The sequence below is a fragment of the Carlito syrichta genome, unplaced genomic scaffold, assembly GCF_000164805.1.
Source record: "Carlito syrichta isolate Samal-C Ts95f unplaced genomic scaffold, Tarsius_syrichta-2.0.1 Scaffold315119, whole genome shotgun sequence".
NCBI classification, from domain to species: domain Eukaryota; kingdom Metazoa; phylum Chordata; class Mammalia; order Primates; family Tarsiidae; genus Carlito; species Carlito syrichta.
Window position 1 is genome coordinate 356,054 of NW_007259215.1, and position 18,625 is coordinate 374,678.

At 43.3% G+C, this 18,625-nt stretch overlaps 1 protein-coding gene across 5 annotated transcripts in view; it reads left to right on the forward strand.

Moving 5' to 3' along the window:
• The window catches only part of OSBPL3 (oxysterol binding protein like 3), a 184,600-nt gene extending 171,159 nt beyond the window's left edge, over positions 1-13,441 (forward strand). For all 5 annotated transcript variants that reach the window (XM_008072326.2, XM_021706076.1, XM_021706078.1 and 2 more), the window contains 4 exons: positions 2,877-3,021; positions 6,052-6,178; positions 7,912-8,034; positions 13,094-13,441. In XM_008072326.2, coding sequence (XP_008070517.1) covers positions 2,877-3,021; positions 6,052-6,178; positions 7,912-8,034; positions 13,094-13,190 — 492 coding nt within the window. In that variant the 3' untranslated portion in view covers positions 13,191-13,441. The remainder of the gene's footprint in view (positions 1-2,876; positions 3,022-6,051; positions 6,179-7,911; positions 8,035-13,093) is intronic.
• The last annotated feature ends 5,184 nt before the right edge of the window (positions 13,442-18,625 follow it).

Consider the following 18,625-nt stretch of genomic DNA (forward strand, 5'->3'; position numbering starts at 1 on the left):
GTTAATACTAGTTTTCAGGGGGTGGGGTAGAGGATTGGAGATGTTGGCTAAAGGTTACAAAATTTTGGTTAAACAGGAAGAGTAAGTACCAGAAGTCTGTTGTATAACATGATGACAGTTAATAACAATGTATTAGTACTTGAAAATTGCAGCTGGGTGTGGTGGCTCACGCCTGTGATCCTAGCACTTTGGGAGGCCAAAGGTGGGAGGATTGCTTTAGTTCAGTGTTTGAAACCAACCTGGGCAACAAAGCGAGACCTCATCTCTACAAAAAAATCAAAAAAGTAGCCAAGTGTGGTAGCGCACACCCGTAGTCCTAGCTGCTCAGGAAGATGAGGCAGAAGGATCACCTGAGCCCAGGAAGTTGAGGCTGCAGTGAGACATGATCATGGCACTGCACTTCAGCTTGGGTGACAGAATGAGATCCCAACTCAAAGAGGGAGGGACGGAGGGCGATGGGAAGGTGGGAAGGTGGGGAGGAAGGGAGGGAGGAAAGGGTAGAGAGAGAAAGAATGAAAACTGCTAGGAGAGTGTTTTGTTTTTGGTTTTTTTGAGTTGGAGTCTCACTCTGTCACCCAGACTGGAGTGCAGTGGCCATTCCCGGCCACCACAGCCTCGACCCGCTGGGCTCTGGTGATCCTTCCACCTCAGCCTTCCAAGTAGCTGGAACTAAAGGTACGCGCTACCCACGCCTGGCTAATGTTTGATTTATTGTAGAGATGAGGTCTCGCCAAGTTGCCCATGTGCGGGGGCCAGCCCCTGCAAGTTTTGGGGAGTCCCTTGGAAGATGTGGTGGCGTCGGCGAATCTGTAGGGACAGATATTAAAAGAAAGAAAGATGGAAGGATAGATATAAAGAGGAAGAAAGAGAAAGAAAGTGGACAACTGTTCAGTGAAATGAGCAGAAACTGTTTATTGAAAGTTACAGCAGGTATTTATCCCCAAATTTTACACAGGCAGTCTCACAAGTCTTTCACATGAACACAAAGCCAGGTGCAGAAGGGGCGTCCCCCACCCACCAGATGTTTTCTCAGGTATGAGGAAGGACAAACCCCAAAATTGTCTTATTGTTCCCTTTGCTAGTTAATGCTCTTCAAAAGCAGTGCAACAATCCCTACTAGCCTAATGATGTTCTGATAATCAATAACTTTTAAAGCTCACGCAATACCCATGATAACTAACTTAAACTTTATTACCTTTCTATTCTATGCTAATACTACTTACACAATGCTACGGAAGCTCTTAATTATAGCTTAAACCAATTCCTAAAGAATGTGACCCAGTCCAAAGATCACGCTGGGCTCTATAGGATGTGGCCCAGTCCAAGGTTCACAGTGGGCCACTTTTTGGAACAATAGACTACAATCTCTTAACAAAATAACTATTCTAAAGTCCTATATATCTATCCTAATTTCTATGACAGTTTCTCATTCCTAATCCTAATATATGAAGCTGATCATCAGCAGCAAAGCTTCTAAAAATAAAACCCAAATATAAACTGTAAATGTACTAAGGCCAAAACCACAATAGTAGAGAATGGAGACAATGAAATTTCTAAAGTTAACTGTATTCTTATTAAACCTCAAAATATCATGATTGGTCATGTTTGAACTAACATGATTCCCTGACGTTAGCATGACCTGTTCTACAATACTTTCTATGAATAAAATAAATTCAATTTCTATAATAGATAGAAAAAACCCTACACTAACTGTAGCTAAAGCCGGCCTAAAAGAATGCAGCCCAGTCTATGCTGAGCCCTCAGGAATGTGGCCAAGCCCAAGCTTTGTGCTGGGCCATTTCTGATAACTCTTGATAATCATCTATACCATTGAAAAGCTGAAAACAGCTCTCCATAAGTATATACTAATTCTACAAATATACTTTAAAATCTATAAAGAGGCTTGTACCGTGTAAAGGCTCCCAAATGTGACCTGAGTTTGAATTATATCTAATACCTAAGCTAAAACCGCAGTTTATGGGAAACAGGAACAATGGGTTTCTAGAGTGAGCCATGCCTGTCACAGTCACAGAGCCTTCAGCTTTGATCAGCAGAGTTCCTTTAGGTTACTTGTGCTGCATGGTAAAAGGAGGAGGAAAATGGGGTCAACGGCTCCTGAACACATCCTAGCGGTCTCAAGGTCCACGGCCCTCCCTGATCCCTCATGCTCAGTGGGCCTCCGTGGCTGGCTCCCAACACCCAGGCAGGTCTCGAACCCGCAGGCTCAGGCAGTCCACTCGCCTCAGCCTCCCAAAGTGCTGGGATTACAGGCTGAGCCACTTAGCCTGGCTGGAGAGTGTTTTTTAAGTGTTCTCATCACTTTTGATAAGTATATAAGGTAATACATATGTTAATTAGCTTGATTTAGCCATTCCAGAATATGTACATTTTTGTTTTGAGTTGATATCTCACTCCATCGCCCAGGCTGAAGTGCAATAGCATGCTCATGGCCACCCCAGCATCAGCCTGCAGGGTTCCGGCGATCCTTCCTCCTCCGCCTTCCAAGTAGCTGGAACTACAGACACGTGCTACCACACCCAGCTAATTTTTTGATTTATTGTAGAGAGGAGGTCTCGCCAAGTTGCCTGGGCTGGTCTAGAACCCGCAGGCTCAGGAAATCCACTCGGCTTGGCCTCCCAAAGTGCTGAGTTTACAGGCTGAGCCACCGAGCCCAACCTTATATACATATTTCAAAACATCACATTATGCATGATAAATATCTAAAATTTTATTGTCAATTTAAAAAAAAAACCCAGAACTGGCAAACTATATGAACTATGGAACCACTCTGACAATTCTTTCACTTTTTTTATTCTTAATATCTGTAACAAGCTGATTCCAAAAGCCTAAACAGACACCTCTCCTTGGAATCCTAGGCAAAATACTGGAGCACGAACGCCCACGAGATTGAAGGCACCATGTTTGACAGGAGTGGGAAGGCAGCGCATCGGCTGTTTGGGAAATGGCACGAAAGCATCTACTGTGGCGGCTCCTCCTCATCCGCTTGTGTGTGGAGAGCAAGTGAGTGTCCAGTCTGGGAACCCCAGGCTGAGGGCGGGTGGGCGGATGAGCCTGGCGGGAGGAACTGCGGTGCGCAGCATCAGTGTCCACGTCGTGTCTCCAGCCATTCCTGCTGTGAGCTGGCTTAGGGGTATTGGCCTTTCCTTCCCTTTTCTTCCCTTCCCTTCCCTTCCCTTCCCTTCCCTTCCCTTTCTCTTTCTTTCTTTCTTTCTTTTTCTTTCTTTCTTTCTTTCTTTCTTTCTTTCTTTCTATCTTTCCTTCTTTCTTTCTTTCTCTTTCTTTCCTTTTTTTTCTTCAAATTCTGTCTCCAACTCCTCATCACACGTATGGCAACACCTCTGTTGGACTGCTAGATCTTGGGTTCTTTCTTTTTTGGAGTTGGAGTCTCACTCTGTCACCCAGGCTGGAGTGCAGTGGCATATTGCTCATGGCCACTGCAGCCTCGACCTGCTGGGCTCAGGCAGTCCTTCTGCCTCAGCCTTCCAAGTGACTGGAACCACAGGCACGTGCCACCATGCCCAACTAATTATTTATTTATTTATTTATTTTGAGTTGGAGTCTCACTCGGTCGCCCAAACTGGAGTGCAGTGGCCACTCCTGGCCACCGCAGCCTTGACCTGCTGGGCTCTGGCGATCCTTCCGCCTCAGCCGTCCGAGTAGCCGGAATTACAGGCATGTGCTACCACGCCCGGCTAATTTTTTTTTTTTTTTGATTTATTGTAGAGATGAGGTCTCGCTGCCCAGGCGGGTCTCGAACCAGCGGGCTCAGGCAGTCCACTCACCTCAGCCTCCCAAAGGCGCAGGATTACAGGCTGAGCCACCGAGCCCGGCTATTTTTTAATTTTTTGTAGAGACGAGGTCTCACTGTGTTTCTCAGTCTGGTCTCGAACCCCTGAGGTCAGGCAATCCTCTCGTCTCTGCCTCCCAAAGTGCTGGGATTACAGGTGTGAACCACTGAGCCCAGCAGATCTTGGATTCTTTACCCCAGAACAAGGCTTTGCTAATCCATGGGCACTCTGTAAGGAAATATTCTAGCCTGCTCATGTGACAGTACTGGGCACTGTGAAAGGATATTAGTGAAATGCAAGAAGTCATTCTAGAGTGAGGAGAAAAAGGAAGGTGTTGCTAGGAAAACAGTGACCCACGAGGTCTACAAGAGTTAGGGATCCCTTGGGTTGATCCAACACTGTAGAGCCTCCTGATCTTTCCTGAGATTCCAGAAGGTTGCTGAGCCCTTGAAGCAGCTGTGGGGACAAGGGCTAGAGCATGTCCCACAGCATCTTATTCTGTCTTCTAATCTGAAAAATACATTGCTTCCTAGCACAGTGATATCGTAAGACCATCTTTCTGAGATATAACTCTTAGGATGCTTTCGGCTGATAAAAACCAAACAAAAAAGCAAACCATTCTACGAGCAACTTGAACCATTAGGATATGTGCTATTACTTAACAGTAAGCAAGGGGGCAGGTGGCTCCAGAGTTGTTACATAGGCAGCTTACCTGTGTCAAGGGGACATAGATTGGTGAGGACACATTCTGCTGCTCCCCCTGTCCTGTGGTGTTTTCTGTTGTACAGGTAGAATGGTTATCGCAATTCAGTATCATATCTCTGCATAACAGCACACCACACACGGAAGAGGAGGACAAAAGAGCTTTCTTCTCTTGCAATTCTTTTTTCTCAGGAATGCAATACTTTTTTCTCAGTATTTCCCAAGATCCCCTGGCCTGAAGTGGGTCCCAACCCGTCATGGGCAGCAGCACCGGCAGGGAGATTCAGATGGGTTTATTCTTCTCCGGGAAGGACACAGTGCTACCTGGACAGAATTAGTCTTCCGTTAGCAAGCAAGAAAGCAGTGGTGGTAGAGTAGGCAGCCAACAGTGGCTGTTTCCATCCGTGGCTGCCCCATCTTCCACCGTCACAGAGCTCTCCACAAAGCTAGAATGAATTGGCACTGGTGGAAGCCTTCCTGGCTTCAGAGGCACACATGAGAGTTTGCAAATGGGACAGTCTAAAAGTATGTGTCGCAGATGAGAACCACCATCCTCTCTTGATATTAAAGTTGCGCGGTGACGACGCAATGCTGTTTAAGTTCTTGCTCTTGTTGTTGTTCCTTGACTTTATGATGCTGCATTGGCCTTGAGCATTCCTGGACCATCTTTAAGGAAAAAAACCACTATCTTCACTATCTGATCTGGTGGTTGGTGAGTCGGGGTGAAGGCTTTTGAAGACATAGCAGGAAGCTTTGCTAGTATTTTTCACGCTTAGGATACACAGAGAATTAGACTAGTTATAAGGAAGACTTCTGAAGCTTCAAAAAATGGATCTGTAGAAAAGTTTTTGGGAGGCATTGATACCGTTATATATGACTAACAAGAACTTAGGCTGTGAGTGGATGTTATTAGTCTACATTCAGTTTACCCAATGTATAATTTGGATACTTTTGCTTTGATTTTTAGCCAGAATTCAAGTTAAGGCAATGCACATAATGTTTTAAAGATGTGTAAGATTTGGGAGGAGTGGTGGAAATTGGTTAAAAAAAAGAATAGGAATAGAAAATAATATTTATTGATCACTTGCCATGGGTTTCAGCACGATTTTAGGTACCAGACAGAGTTACAGGAGGATTTGATGTCACTGAAATAAAAAATAGGTTTTTTTAAGTGAGAGTCTTGTTAGTCATGAAAAATGGAAAAATGAACCCAGAGTTCTTTTAAGCATATTTATTTTAATATCAAATTATTTTCATAGCTTAAACACTATAGAAACTTCACAGTAGTATTGTATAAATTTGCTATCTGACCACACAAAGGAGGCCATATCCTTGTAGGTAGAAGAAAACTTATAGAGAAGAAAATATATAGAGAAATATTCAGCACTTGTTCGTTAGCCAGAATATTTTAATAGAAATGGAACAGTTGAGAGTCAAGAGAGAAAAGTTGCAACTAGTCTGAGATGAGAAAGGTGAAGGGATTAAAATGTAACATCAATGAAATTCAAGTTAGGGATGAATGATTTGTTTTTTCTTTTAGATCCCATGCCAAAAGGCTACGAGCAATATTATGGCTTTACACAGTTTGCGCTAGAATTAAATGAAATGGATCCATTGTCAAAGTCTTTATTGCCACCTACTGACACTCGATTTAGGCCAGACCAAAGGTAAGGATTTTTTAAAGGATTTTCTTAAAAAAAAAAAAGATATATATATATAAAGGTGCTCAGCCTCATTCATAATAAGAAAAGTAGAAATTTTAAAAATCACGTTGCCATTCATTTTTTAACATGTCAGATTGGCAAACCTTCTAAAGTTTGATACACTATAAAACTATAAGATAAAAGGGCACGCTCATAACATTGCTGATGGGGATATGCATAGCTATAATCCCATAAAGGGCAGTCTGGTAATATAGAAATTGCCAACTCACCCTTTAAACCAGCAATTCCGTTTCTAAAAATTTCTCCTATAGATTTCTCCTACTTGTGTGCAAAATGATAGACAGACAAGGTCATTGTTTGCATTATTGTCACATTACAAAATTGGGAACAACCTTAGCCAGATGTGGTGGCTCACACCTGTAATCCCAGCACTATGGGAGGCCGAGGCGGGAGGATTGAGCCCAGGAGTTCAAGACCAGCCCAGGCAACATAGTGAGACCTTGTCTCTACAAAATTTTTAAAAATTAGCCCAGGCATGGTGACATACATCTGTAATTCCAGCTACTTGGGAGGCAGACACAGGAGAATTGCTTGAGCCTGGGAGGTGGAGGCTACAGTGAACCATGATTGTGCCACTGCACTCTAGCCTGAGCAACAGAGTGAGACCCCAACTCAAAAAAGAAAAAAACAAGGAACAACACAAAACACAAATGTCTATCAAGAGGGAAATATTTAAATAAATTAAGGTAGAGCTACACATTGCATATTATACAGTCGTTAAAAACTGAAGCTGTCGGCTGAGGCGGAAGGATCGCCGGAGCCCAGCAGGTCGAGGCTGTGGTGGCCAGAAGCGGCCACTGCACTCTAGTCTGGGCGACAGTGAGACTCCAACTCAAAAAAAAAAAAAAAAAAAAAAAAACTGAAGCTGTCTATGTGCTGCCATGGAAAGATCTCCAAGGTACATTGTTAAGTAAAAAGTAAAGCAAAACAAAAATCAATGTTTAAACAGTATGTAGAGCATGCTCCCATATATATCTTTAAAGAGAAGATGGGGTAAGAAAGCAAACCAATATTTGTTCACATTTGCATAGCGAATCTCTATAAAGATGCTCATGGAACTAGTAGCAGTGGGTTTGTGGTGGGATGGAAACAAAATAAGCAGAATTAGAGACAAGGATGAGAGAAAGACTCTGTCCCAAATTCCTTTTTACAGACGTAATTTTTTAAACCATGTAAATATCACCTATCCAAAAAAATACAGTGGGCCTGGCATGGTGACTCACGCCTATAATCCCAGCACTTTGGAGGCAGAGGTGAGAAGATTGCCTGAGTCCAGGGGTTCAAGACCAGCCCGGGCAACTTGGCAAGACCTCTCTCTACAATAAATCAAAAAATTAGCCAGGGGTGATGGCATATGCCTATGGTTCCAACTACTCAGGAGACTGAGGTGGGAGGATCGCCTGAGCCCAGCAGGTCGAGGCTGAGGTGGCCATGAGTATGCCACTGCACTCCAGCCTGGGTGACAGAGGGAGACCTCCAACTCAGAAAGAAAAAAAAAATACTGTGTTTCCTGACTACCTCAAAATATTGTTTGAGGGTTCAGGGTAGGTCTCACATGTAGTAGAAGATTTTGAATATCTAGTCTTGGACGTGAGCAAATTCAGTGGTGATTATTATGTTTTCTTGGAATGAATATCACCTTTCTCTCTCTCCCCCTCCACCCCCCATTGTCTCAGGTTTCTAGAAGAAGGGAACATAGAAGAAGCTGAACTTCAAAAGCAGAGGATTGAACAGCTCCAGAGAGAAAGGCGGCGGGTCTTAGAAGAAAATAATGTAGAACACCAGCCTCGGTTTTTCAGGTTGGTGCCTGGACTGAGTGGGTCCCTGGTGGATGGGCAGTGCCAGCGCTTCACCCTCTGGTCTCCAAAAAGAGAACAGAACTGTCCCCTCCCCAGAAGAGATTTCCTGTGTGTCCTCTGTGCCAGGGCCTGACGTCCCGTACACTCGCCTCTGGGCTGTCCTTCTCACTGTCCTCAGGCAGCAGGAGCAGGGCCACCTTTGTGCACCCTTATGCCCTCCCGGTGGCCTGCGTCACTTCCTCAGTGAGTTTGCAGAGGGGGTGTCAGTAAGGGAGCCTGTTCCAGCCGGTCCCGGCACCAGGCCAGCTTACTGAATGCATGGCTCAGGTTGGCAACCCCTACGGGTATATTTTACACGACAACAGAGATAATTAATTAAGGATCACCCCACTGGTTACCAAAATGGAAATTCCAAGTCATCTAATTCTTGTATTACAGAAGTTCCAGTACACTTGGGCTTGGATATGGAACACTGGCTGTTATTTTAAGAATACCTTGCCAAGAGAGTCTTGTTAAAATAGACTTAAGTTTTTAAAGCAGGTCTGAGGGATCCTCAGGCTTTCTCCTCTTTTATTTTAAATTAGAAGACAGAGGCAAGGGAACATAGGTGACTTGCTGAAGGACCTAGTGGAGTGTTCCAGACGGGGGCCTGAATCTCCCAACTTGCAGGCCAGCGTCTATGCAGTTTTAGTTTTTCTTTTTGGGGGGATGGGGCGTGGTGATGTCAAAGTCTCACCTTGTCACCCAGGCTGGAGTACAGTGGCACACTTGTGGCTACTGCAGCCTCGGCCTGCTGGGCTTAGGTCATCCTTCCACCGCAGCCTTCCAAGTAATTGGAGCTACAAGTGCGTACCACCACACCTGGCTAATTTTTAAATTTATTTTAGAGACGAGGACTTGCCAACTTGCTCAGACTCGTCTCGAACCCCTGTGCTCAGGCAATCCTCTTGCCTCTGCCTCCCAAAGTACTGGGATTACAGACGTGAGCCTCTGTGCCCAGCTGTTTGTTCTTTTTTAAAACATCAAAGTTAAAACACATATGTAGAAAAGCAGCAAGTTCCTGCCCTACTTTACCACAATCCTGCAGCAGAGCAACCAGAGTTTCATTGTTTGGGAGTGTTTCTTGTTTGTATGTGTTTTATTATTATTATTATTATTTTTTTTTGAGTTGGAGTCTCACTCTGTCGCCCAGACTGGAGTGCAGTGGCCGCTCCCGGCCACCGCAGCCTCGACCTGCTGGGCTCTGGCGATCCTTCCGCCTCAGCCTTCCAAGTAGCCAGAATTACAGGCATGCCCTACCACGCCCGGCTGATTTTTTGATTTATTGTAGAGATGAGGTCTCGCTGCCCAGGCGGGTCTCGAACCCGCGGGCTCAGGCAATCCACTCACCTCAGCCTCCCACATGCTTTGTATGTGTTTTTTTAATGGACAACAGGCACACTTTTAGAAGGATCTATCAGGAGCAGCAACACCGTATGTAAGCAACAAAATGGTAACACAGGCCAGGTACGGAGGCTCAAGCCTGTAATCCCAGCACTTTGGGGAGGCAGAGGCAAGAGGATTGCCTGAGCCTAGGGGTTCGAGACCAGCCTGGGCAACTTGGCAAGACCTTGTCTCTACAATAAATCAAAAATTAGCCAGGTGTAGTGGTGCACGCCTGTGGTTCCAGCTACTTGGAAGGCTGAAGCAGAAGGATTGGCTGAGCCCAGCAAGTCAACGCTGGAGTGGCCATGAGCATGCCACTGCATTCCAGCCTGGGCGACGGAGTGAGGCTCCAACTCAAAAAAATAAAAGAAAGCTGAGGGTAACCAAACTGTCTGGAGGACTAGTTAAGGAGCTTCATCAACTTCATCCAATATGAGAGCATTAAGGATGACCAAAGTCTGTGAAGCTCTCTGGGAAATAAATGAACATGTAAATGCCAGATACAGAATGTTACATATGCCATAATTGCAGTCATGGAATTATGTCTGTGGAAAAGGGCTGGATGCCACTGTAGCTGGGGTGGCCATCATCACTCCTTTTCTTCTTGATTGTTCATAAATTTATCATCGTCTTGGATGGGGAAATTTTTACAAATTGGAAAAAAAGTAAGAGTTGCAGCAGTAGCAGTCCTGCTTGGGACTGTTCAAATTAGAAACCTGGCAAAGAGGTCGGGCACAGTGGTTCATGCCTACATTCTCAGCATTTTGGGAGGCTGAGGTGGGAGGACCACTTGAGTCCAGGAGTTCGAGCCAACCCAGGAAACGTAGCAAGACCTCGTCTCTACCAACGTTCATAAAATTAGCTGGGCCTGGTGGCACACACCTGTAGTCCCAGCTTCTCAGGAAGCTAAGGCAGAAAGATTGCCTGAGCCCAGGAGGTCAAGGTTGTGGTGAGCTGTAATCCATGCCACTGCACTCCAGTCTGGGTGACAAAGTAAGACCCTGACTAAAAAAAAAATAGTAACAGTAATACATAAATAAATAATTAAAAAAAGAAACCTGGCAAAGAGACCTCAGACAGGAGAGTAGAGACTTAGATGTTATCATTAACACTTACTAAGGAACAACAAAAAATCACTGGAAATTCTAAGTAGAAATTGTAGCTCAGGCCTAACCAGGCCTCTTTTTTTTTTTTTTTTAAAGTGAATTATCTGATAGACAGATTGGCTCATTTTTAAATATATCCCTTTATTGGAATAGGAAAACAAGTGTGATAGAAATCTGCGTCTTGGTGTCAGTCAGAATCACAAATGCACATACTCTTCAGCCAAGCCATGCTAATTACAGGAATTTTGTACTCACATGTACAAAATAACATGCATTGTTTATGTAATAGCTAGAGTTTGAGGTAGAGACACTTGTTAGATAAATTGTGATCCATCCATGCCATAGAATATCATGCAGTTGTTTAAAAAGAAAATGAGAGCCGGGCTCGGTGGCTCAGCCTATAATCCCATGCCTTTGGAAGGCTGAGGTGAGTGGATTGCCTGAGCCCGCGGGTTCGAGACCCACCTGGGCAGGCGAGACCTCATCTCTACAATAAATCAAAAAATTAGCTGGGCGTAGTAGTGCACGCCTATAGTTCCAGCTACTCGGAAGGCTGAGGCGGAAGGATCACCGGAGCCCAGCAGGCGAGGCTGCGGTGGCCGGGAGCAGCCACTGCACTCCAGTCTGGGCGACAGAGCAAGACTCCAACTCAAAAAAACCCCCAAAAAAACCAAAAAGAAAATGAGGGCCAGATGCTCATGCCTGTAATCCCAGCACTTTGGGAGACCAAGGCAAGAGGATCACTTGAGTCCAGGAGTTCGAGACCAGCCTGGGCAACATAGCACGACTTCATCTGTACAAAAAATAAAAAAAAATAGCCAGGTATGGTGACAAACACCTGTATTCCCAGCTACTCAGGAGGCTGAGATGGGAGGGTCACCTGAGCCTAGGAGGTCAAACTGCAGTGAGCCACAAGCACTCCAGCCTGCATGACAGAATGAAATTCCAACTCAGAAAAAGAAAAGAAAAGAAAATGAAAATGAGAGATTTCATTGCTAGAGTCACCAGACTTTTCCTATAAAGAGCAAACAGTAAATATTGTTAATTTCATGAGCCATAAGGTCTCAGTAGCAATTATTTACCCCAGCAATTCAACATGAAAGCAGTCATAAATAATAGTTAAACAAAATGGGCATGGCTGAAATAAAATATTTTATTAATATTCTAACAAAATAGTTTATTTTAAAGACAGGCAGATAGCTAGGTTTGGCCCTTGGGCTGTAGTTTGCTGACCCCTGCCTTATTGTGCTAATGGAAAATGATCTCCAGCAGATGTCATTACGTCCCAAACTCAGGTGTGCAGCACTGTGCAACAGTGTGTCCTATGGGAGAAGGTAGAGTGTGTGGGCGTGCATACCACACACACATGCACGAAATGTCTCTGAAAGAAGGAAGTTCTTTTCACCGCCTCTGAGAACAATCAGGAGGCTAGGAGAATGGGGTAGAAAGAAAACTTGAAGCTGTGTGTACCCTTTTGTGTTTTTGAATTTGGAACCATGTAATATATTATCCATTAAAAGAATAGTAAATCAAGTCTATTTCCACCAGACTAATGACTTCCAATTCTTTTTTTTTTAGCCAGAGTCTTTACTCTGTCACTTACGCTGGTGTGCAGTGGTACAATCACAGCTCACCGCAGCCTCAACCTCCTGGTCTCAAAAGAGCCTTCTGCCTAAGCCTCCCCAGTAGCTTGGACTATAGATGTGTGCCACCACGCATGGCTAATTTTTTTAAAAAATGCTTTTTGGATACGAGTCTTGCTATGTTGCCCAGGCTAGTCTCAAACTTCTGGGCTCAAGCAATCCTTCCGCCTTGGCCTTCCAAAGTGCTGGGATTACAGGCATGAGCCACGGTGCCCAACAGTGTTAATTTATCACTTCTTGTGAACAACTTGGTTATATGTAGCTTTTACATAGTTATCCTCAGGGTGGTGACTGTCACCTCATTAATTTTGTTTTCTTTTGAGTTGGTATCTCACTCTGTCTCCTAAGCTGGGGTGCAGTGGCACAATCACAGCTTACCACAGCCTCAACCTCCTGGGTGGTTAGGCAATCCTTCCACCTCAGCCTCCCAAGTAGCTGGGACTACAGGCACATGCTACCACGCATGGCTAATTTTTTTTTATTATTCTTTGTAGATATGAGTCTTGCTATGTTGCTTAGGCTGGTCTCGAACTCCTGGGCTCAAACAGTCCTCCCGCCTTGGCTTCCCAAAGTGTGGAATTATGGGCGTGAGCCACCATGCCCAGCCATCAGTCAGTCATGTTTTATATGTAACAGACTCTCCTCCTCACACCTGTCCTTCTCTCAAAAACACCACTTTTCATAGCTTTTAAGTTTGAGAAGTTAAAGTCAGAGGTAACAAAATGGTTTCCAGACTTCCAGCTCTCTGTCCCCATACTGGTTTCCCTAGGGCATTGAATGCATGTGAGAATGATGGTGGGGGAAAGGGAGTGGATGGGAGGAACAGAGATAGAGAATATGATGGTCTGTTCCAGAGTCTGCAAGAAATCGTTTCATCTTTCACAGGAAGTCTGCTGATGACTCTTGGGTGAGCAACGGTACCTATTTGGAACTTAGAAAAGATCTTGGTTTTTCCAAACTGGACCATCCTGTCTTGTGGTGAAGGAGTAGAGAAGAAAGATATGTTCGTGTACTTCTTCCGTGTTTGCTTCCTGAAGCAGCACAAACGTGTGTCTGTATATAAAGGATATTATCTAGAATGATCACTTGTGCTTAGCTTAAGTATTTAGGTCTATGTTGTCTTCAGTGAGTTTCTTCACAATTTCAAATGTTATCATGATTGTTTATATGAATGTAGGACATCTTGTTGTTTCTTTTTATATATAAACTATTTAATAAAAATGAAAGATTGAATATTAATGTGTGGGTTAAAAAAGAAGCTTTAACACTAATTTTCCAAAGGTTAGAGAAAATTCAAATTAAATGAATGCCTTATAAATTTATGTTGGAGAAAAACACCAACCTCTCCCGGTGCATTAAGAAATCAGAAGAATACCCAGGTTTACTCACCCATGTGTAAGCTACCCAAGTTTAATTTGGTAGCTGAGATAGCTTTTTGCCTCAGACAGCTCTTGAATTGCTCATACAGAACAATTCTGCTGGTGCTTGAGTCTGAAAAATATTTTCATTTGCGTTTTAGTGGTTAGGGAGAGGATATAAGCTTAGTGGAGTGTATATTTTTATGTAAGATGAATATAGCACCTTCTTGAAGAGGAAGCATTTGAGCTTTTTCTTACCTATAGTGCTATTGCCTTATGCAGAATTGTACCCTCTTGCTCAGAAATTGTCATTAACCTGGCCAGACACGGTGGCTCATGCCTGTAATCCCAGTATTTAGGGAGGCCAAGGCAGAAGGATTGAGCCCAGAGGTTCAAGACCAGTCTGGGCAACATAGTGAGGCCTCATCACTATAAAAATCAACTGGGTGTGGTGGCACACACCTGTAGTCCCAGCTATTCAGGAGGCTGAGGCAGAAGGATCACCTGAGTCCAGGATATTAAGACTGTGGTGAACCGTGATCGTGCCACTGCACTCCATCCTGGGCAACAGAGTAAGACCCTGACTCAAAAAAGAAAAATGTCATTAATCAGAGAAAAACAAACTCCATTAATTACTTGTGTAATGGCATCCCAGAGAGGCAGTGGGAAATTTCTCCTTAGTGAAAACTGAATCCTTGACAAGCTAAGAAACTCTTTTCTGCTTCCCACCCCAGCTTTTGCTTTCTGACCCCCCATTTGACTACATCTCTATCGAGTATGAAATATTCCAGTTTAGTATAAAACATGCAGTTCATTCCACACAGCAGTTTGACTTTCTAAAAGTATAGCAAAATAGCTAATTGTTTTGAATAACTCAATATGTTTTTCTTAAATAGTTTTAGTATTTTCTACCTCTTACTAAGCACTGTACTTTAGCTCTTGTATAACAAGTCTGCCATCTGCCTTATAGACAACTGTAGAGAATTGATGTTCCTGCTTCACGCTGTGCTCTGGTGAGGCTTGAGGTGTCTTTTCCCTCTCCTACATTTTCTGGTTCTTCATGTCACTCTTTTGTGAGTTTTGCAGCAGTCTTGGATAATACAGATCACAAAACTCCTGAAAGGGGAAACTTTGTCTTCTTAACTGTGTTCTTTCAAATTACAATGATATTGTTTGTGCAGTAGTTGAATTGTATGATCAAAGCAATTCCAACTTCTGCCCAGACTTCATTAATACCAAAGCCAAATAATGAAGCCTTTTATTCTAATGCCCATAATAATTCTATGGAATATCAAGTATAATGATGTGGGGAAAAGGTTTCTCCAGAACATGTTTAGATATTTAAAGAAATTCAGAGCATATAGAATGTTATGAAGGAAGAGTAAAAGGCATAATGGGAAAAGACTGCATGATTTTTCAGTGTCACCCCAAATAACCAGCTGGACAGTATTGCATTTTCAAAATGGGGAGTTATTTAAAGTGGATCTGTGGCCTTTTGGAATCTGCACGTGACTGGCATTTAAAACAACTCATTAAATATCGGATTCATTTATTTCATTTTATCGAGACGCCAAGACGAACACAATGTGAATATCATTTTCATTTCTAAGCAGTTGAATGACACAGTCAAATTCTTTGGCGTGGGCTTTGTTCTTTTCTTTTCAAGCATGTATCCAAATTCTGCTCACAGACATGAGGAAGCAGGCTGTAGATTTAAGGGTACTCAAGGGGAAAACAAATGTAGTTTTCACGATGTGAAGGTAAATGTGGGATTTCAGTAATATTGGCTGTTAAATTGGCCTGCTCCAGAGGCTGCCTCAAAAATGAAAAAACAACAACAATGAACACAAAGCATACAGCCTCAATGGATGCAGCAGTGACATGCAATGTTTGAAAATTCTTTAATTATCCCGATGCTGTTATGTCAATTGATCTTATGCTTTATCTTGGAATCACAAGGGCAACTGGACCAAACATTACCTCTGTAGTCATCTTACTGGAGATGGGGTGGGGATGAATTAAAATATGATACAGAATTATATGCACATTTAAAAATCTACTAGTCTGTACCAGCATCTGTAAAGGGCTTTTCTTAAATTTAAACAGCTTGGTGATTATGCATCCTGATATTATATGCTTAAAACTACCTTGAGGGGGAAATGGCTTTTTTTTTTTCCTTCTGTCCCTTTTGTCAAAAGTACCTTTCCACAAAATTTGTATCTCTAGGGCAATTTATATTTTTAAGATGAAGAAAACAGAAACACGGCATTATTGGGGAAGAACTGAGGTAGGATTTAATTTTCTGAAGTTTATTTATTTTTTTATTTTTGAGTTGGAGTCTCCCTCTGTTGCCCAGGCTGGAGTGCAGTAGCACACTCATGGCCACCCCAGCGTCGACCTGCAGGGTGCCGGCAATCCTTCCGCTTCAACCTTCCAAGCAACTGGAACGCTACCATGCCTGGCTAATTTTTTTATTTTACTGCAGAGACGAGGTCTTGCCAAGTTCCCCAGGCTGGTTTCAAACCCGCGAGCTCGGGCAATTCATTTACCTCAGCCTCCCAAATTGCTGGAATTACAGGCTGAGCCACAGCCCAGCCACTTTTCTGGACTTTAAATCTCACAAACAATGCCAATCACTGTACCACCTGAGATACGTGTTTTAACCTCAGTTTTTTCTCAATTATTCCATCCCAAATTTTAGGTAAATTAACACAGAAATTCTTGGAAATGGGATTTGGTGCAGGTCAGCCCTCTGCACTTCAGATGATGTTGTGGTCACTGCCATTGACTATTCCAAACTGCAGGAAATCCGTTCAGGAGTGAGCCAACAGTCTTCTGGCACACCAGGCGAGCAGATCAGTCCCTCCCCGGGTCCCAAAGCACTCCATGGCTGGCATTCCCCTGTGTCAGAGGCCATCATAAAAACCTCGGTGCAGCTTCTCCCTTCCCAGAGGTCAGGGCTGGCTCTGATCCTAACTAAAGAGGGTTCACTTGAGGACAACATGTCCCCAGGAGGCCCCAACAGCCCCACCATCTTCCTGTGGGACTCAGAGGTGGGGTGGAGGGCAGGATATACAAACGGATTTTTTCTTTTTTTTTTGAGTTGGAGTCTCACTCTGTTGCCCAGACTGGAGTGCAGTGGCCGCTCCCGGCCACCGCAGCCTCGACCTGCTGGGCTCTGGCGATCATTCCGCCTCAGGCTTCCAAGTAGCTGGAACTACGGGCGCGCTACCACGCCCGGCTGATTTTTTGATTTATTGTAGAGATGAGGTCTCGCCAAGTTGCCCAGGTGGGTCACAAGCGGATTTTTTCTAAACGTTTACTTCATTTGGGCTTCTGCTTTTCTCCTATTCTGCTTTTAATTACTGCCGATCAATCAGTTGCTTGGACTTTGAGTGTTGCCCTTCATCTGTATATTCCAGATTTATGATGAGTGGATCTTGTTCTGCTATTAAAGGTTTCAAGCCTAAAAGAAAAATACTGGAGTTCTTATTTGGCAGTTCAACCTTGATGTAGGCCTCCTACATACTTGCAAGGGATGGTTTTCCTTCTAGTTGTCATAGAATCTCTTCAGGTCTTTTTAGTTTTGAGTACAAGCAATAAAAGTTGTTCTTATGGTCTTAGGAGTAATAGTTCCAATTATTGGCATCATTTATTTGAACATCTTTAATTTTGATATTAACATTGACATAAATCTATTTTTGCTACCAGATGATAGCTATTTTCATGTGCTCGATTTTCTTCTACATTGTGCTAATCTGTTACTCATTGTTAGTCTTTATGTTTTTGTGTTGGAAATCTGCGTCACATAAATATCTGCAAAATCATGATATGAAATGCAAACCGTATTTGGAGACTTTGGTTTTGAGGAATGCCGTGATCAGAAGTGGCTACTTTATTTTATTTGTGACAATTTTCTTTAGCAGATAGTTTTTTTTTAACGAATATTTGTAAATCTTCTATTTGACCATTTATAGATTATTTCTGTTTAAATCCCACTCTTCCATCCATTCCTCTATGCCTCCCCAAAAAAACTCTTGTTAATTTGTTTATCCCCCTCTTGTAGCTAGTTGAATGTGAATAAATAATATGGAAAAAGGCCGCCATTGTCCTTGTTTTTCCGGGTTAATGGGTCTATGAGGCTGCTGAAAGGGGACAGAACATGACTCTTGCCTGGGCTGTTTCAAAGAAGGAACACACCAGGTTGCCTGCATGATGGGGGTTGGAGATATGAGTGCCCTAGACACAAACATCCTGGGAAACTGTAGAGTCGCCATACTTTTGGTCCCAAAATTTCAGAGGCATACCACAAATGTAGAGTCCCCAGCCCCTGGAACAGAGACCTGAGACAGCTGGAGCCCCAGACAGGACACCTCAGCTCCAAGCAGCTCCTCTGTTTACTATGGATATAGTATATGCTATAAACAGCATGCTATGGAAACATTACAGTTGACCCTTGAACAACACAGGGGTTAGGAGCGCCAACACCCCATGCGGTTGAAAATCCACGTACAACTTTTGACTCCCCCAAAACTTAGCTACTAGTAGCTTACTGTTGACCAGAAGCCTTACCAATAACATAAACAGTCAATTTACACCAACAGTCAATATGACTATTTTGTGTTATATGTATTATGTGCTATATTCTTACAATAAAGTAAACTAAAGAAAAATATTATTAAAAAATCATAAGGAAGAGAAAATATATTTACTATTCATTAAGTGGAAGTGGATCATCAGAAAGGTCTTCATCCTCTTCATATTGAATCTTACTGCCTCGGGTGCCAGAGGTGGATGAAAATCCGAGTGTCAGTAGGCCAACTCTTGTAGTTCAAGCCCGTGTTGGTCACATGTATGCGTGCACATGCTTTCTAACATGAAAAAGGAAAATGCTGACAACTCAAACCAATTCAGTGGTCCTTACACATGACTAACTCATCTCCCATACCTAAGTCATGTCTTTTGCAATGCCAGGAACACCCTTAGTTGAAAGGATAGACCAAGAGCGGGAAATGCATTTTTTATCTTCTTCTTAAACCCTGACACAATGGTGAGAAAG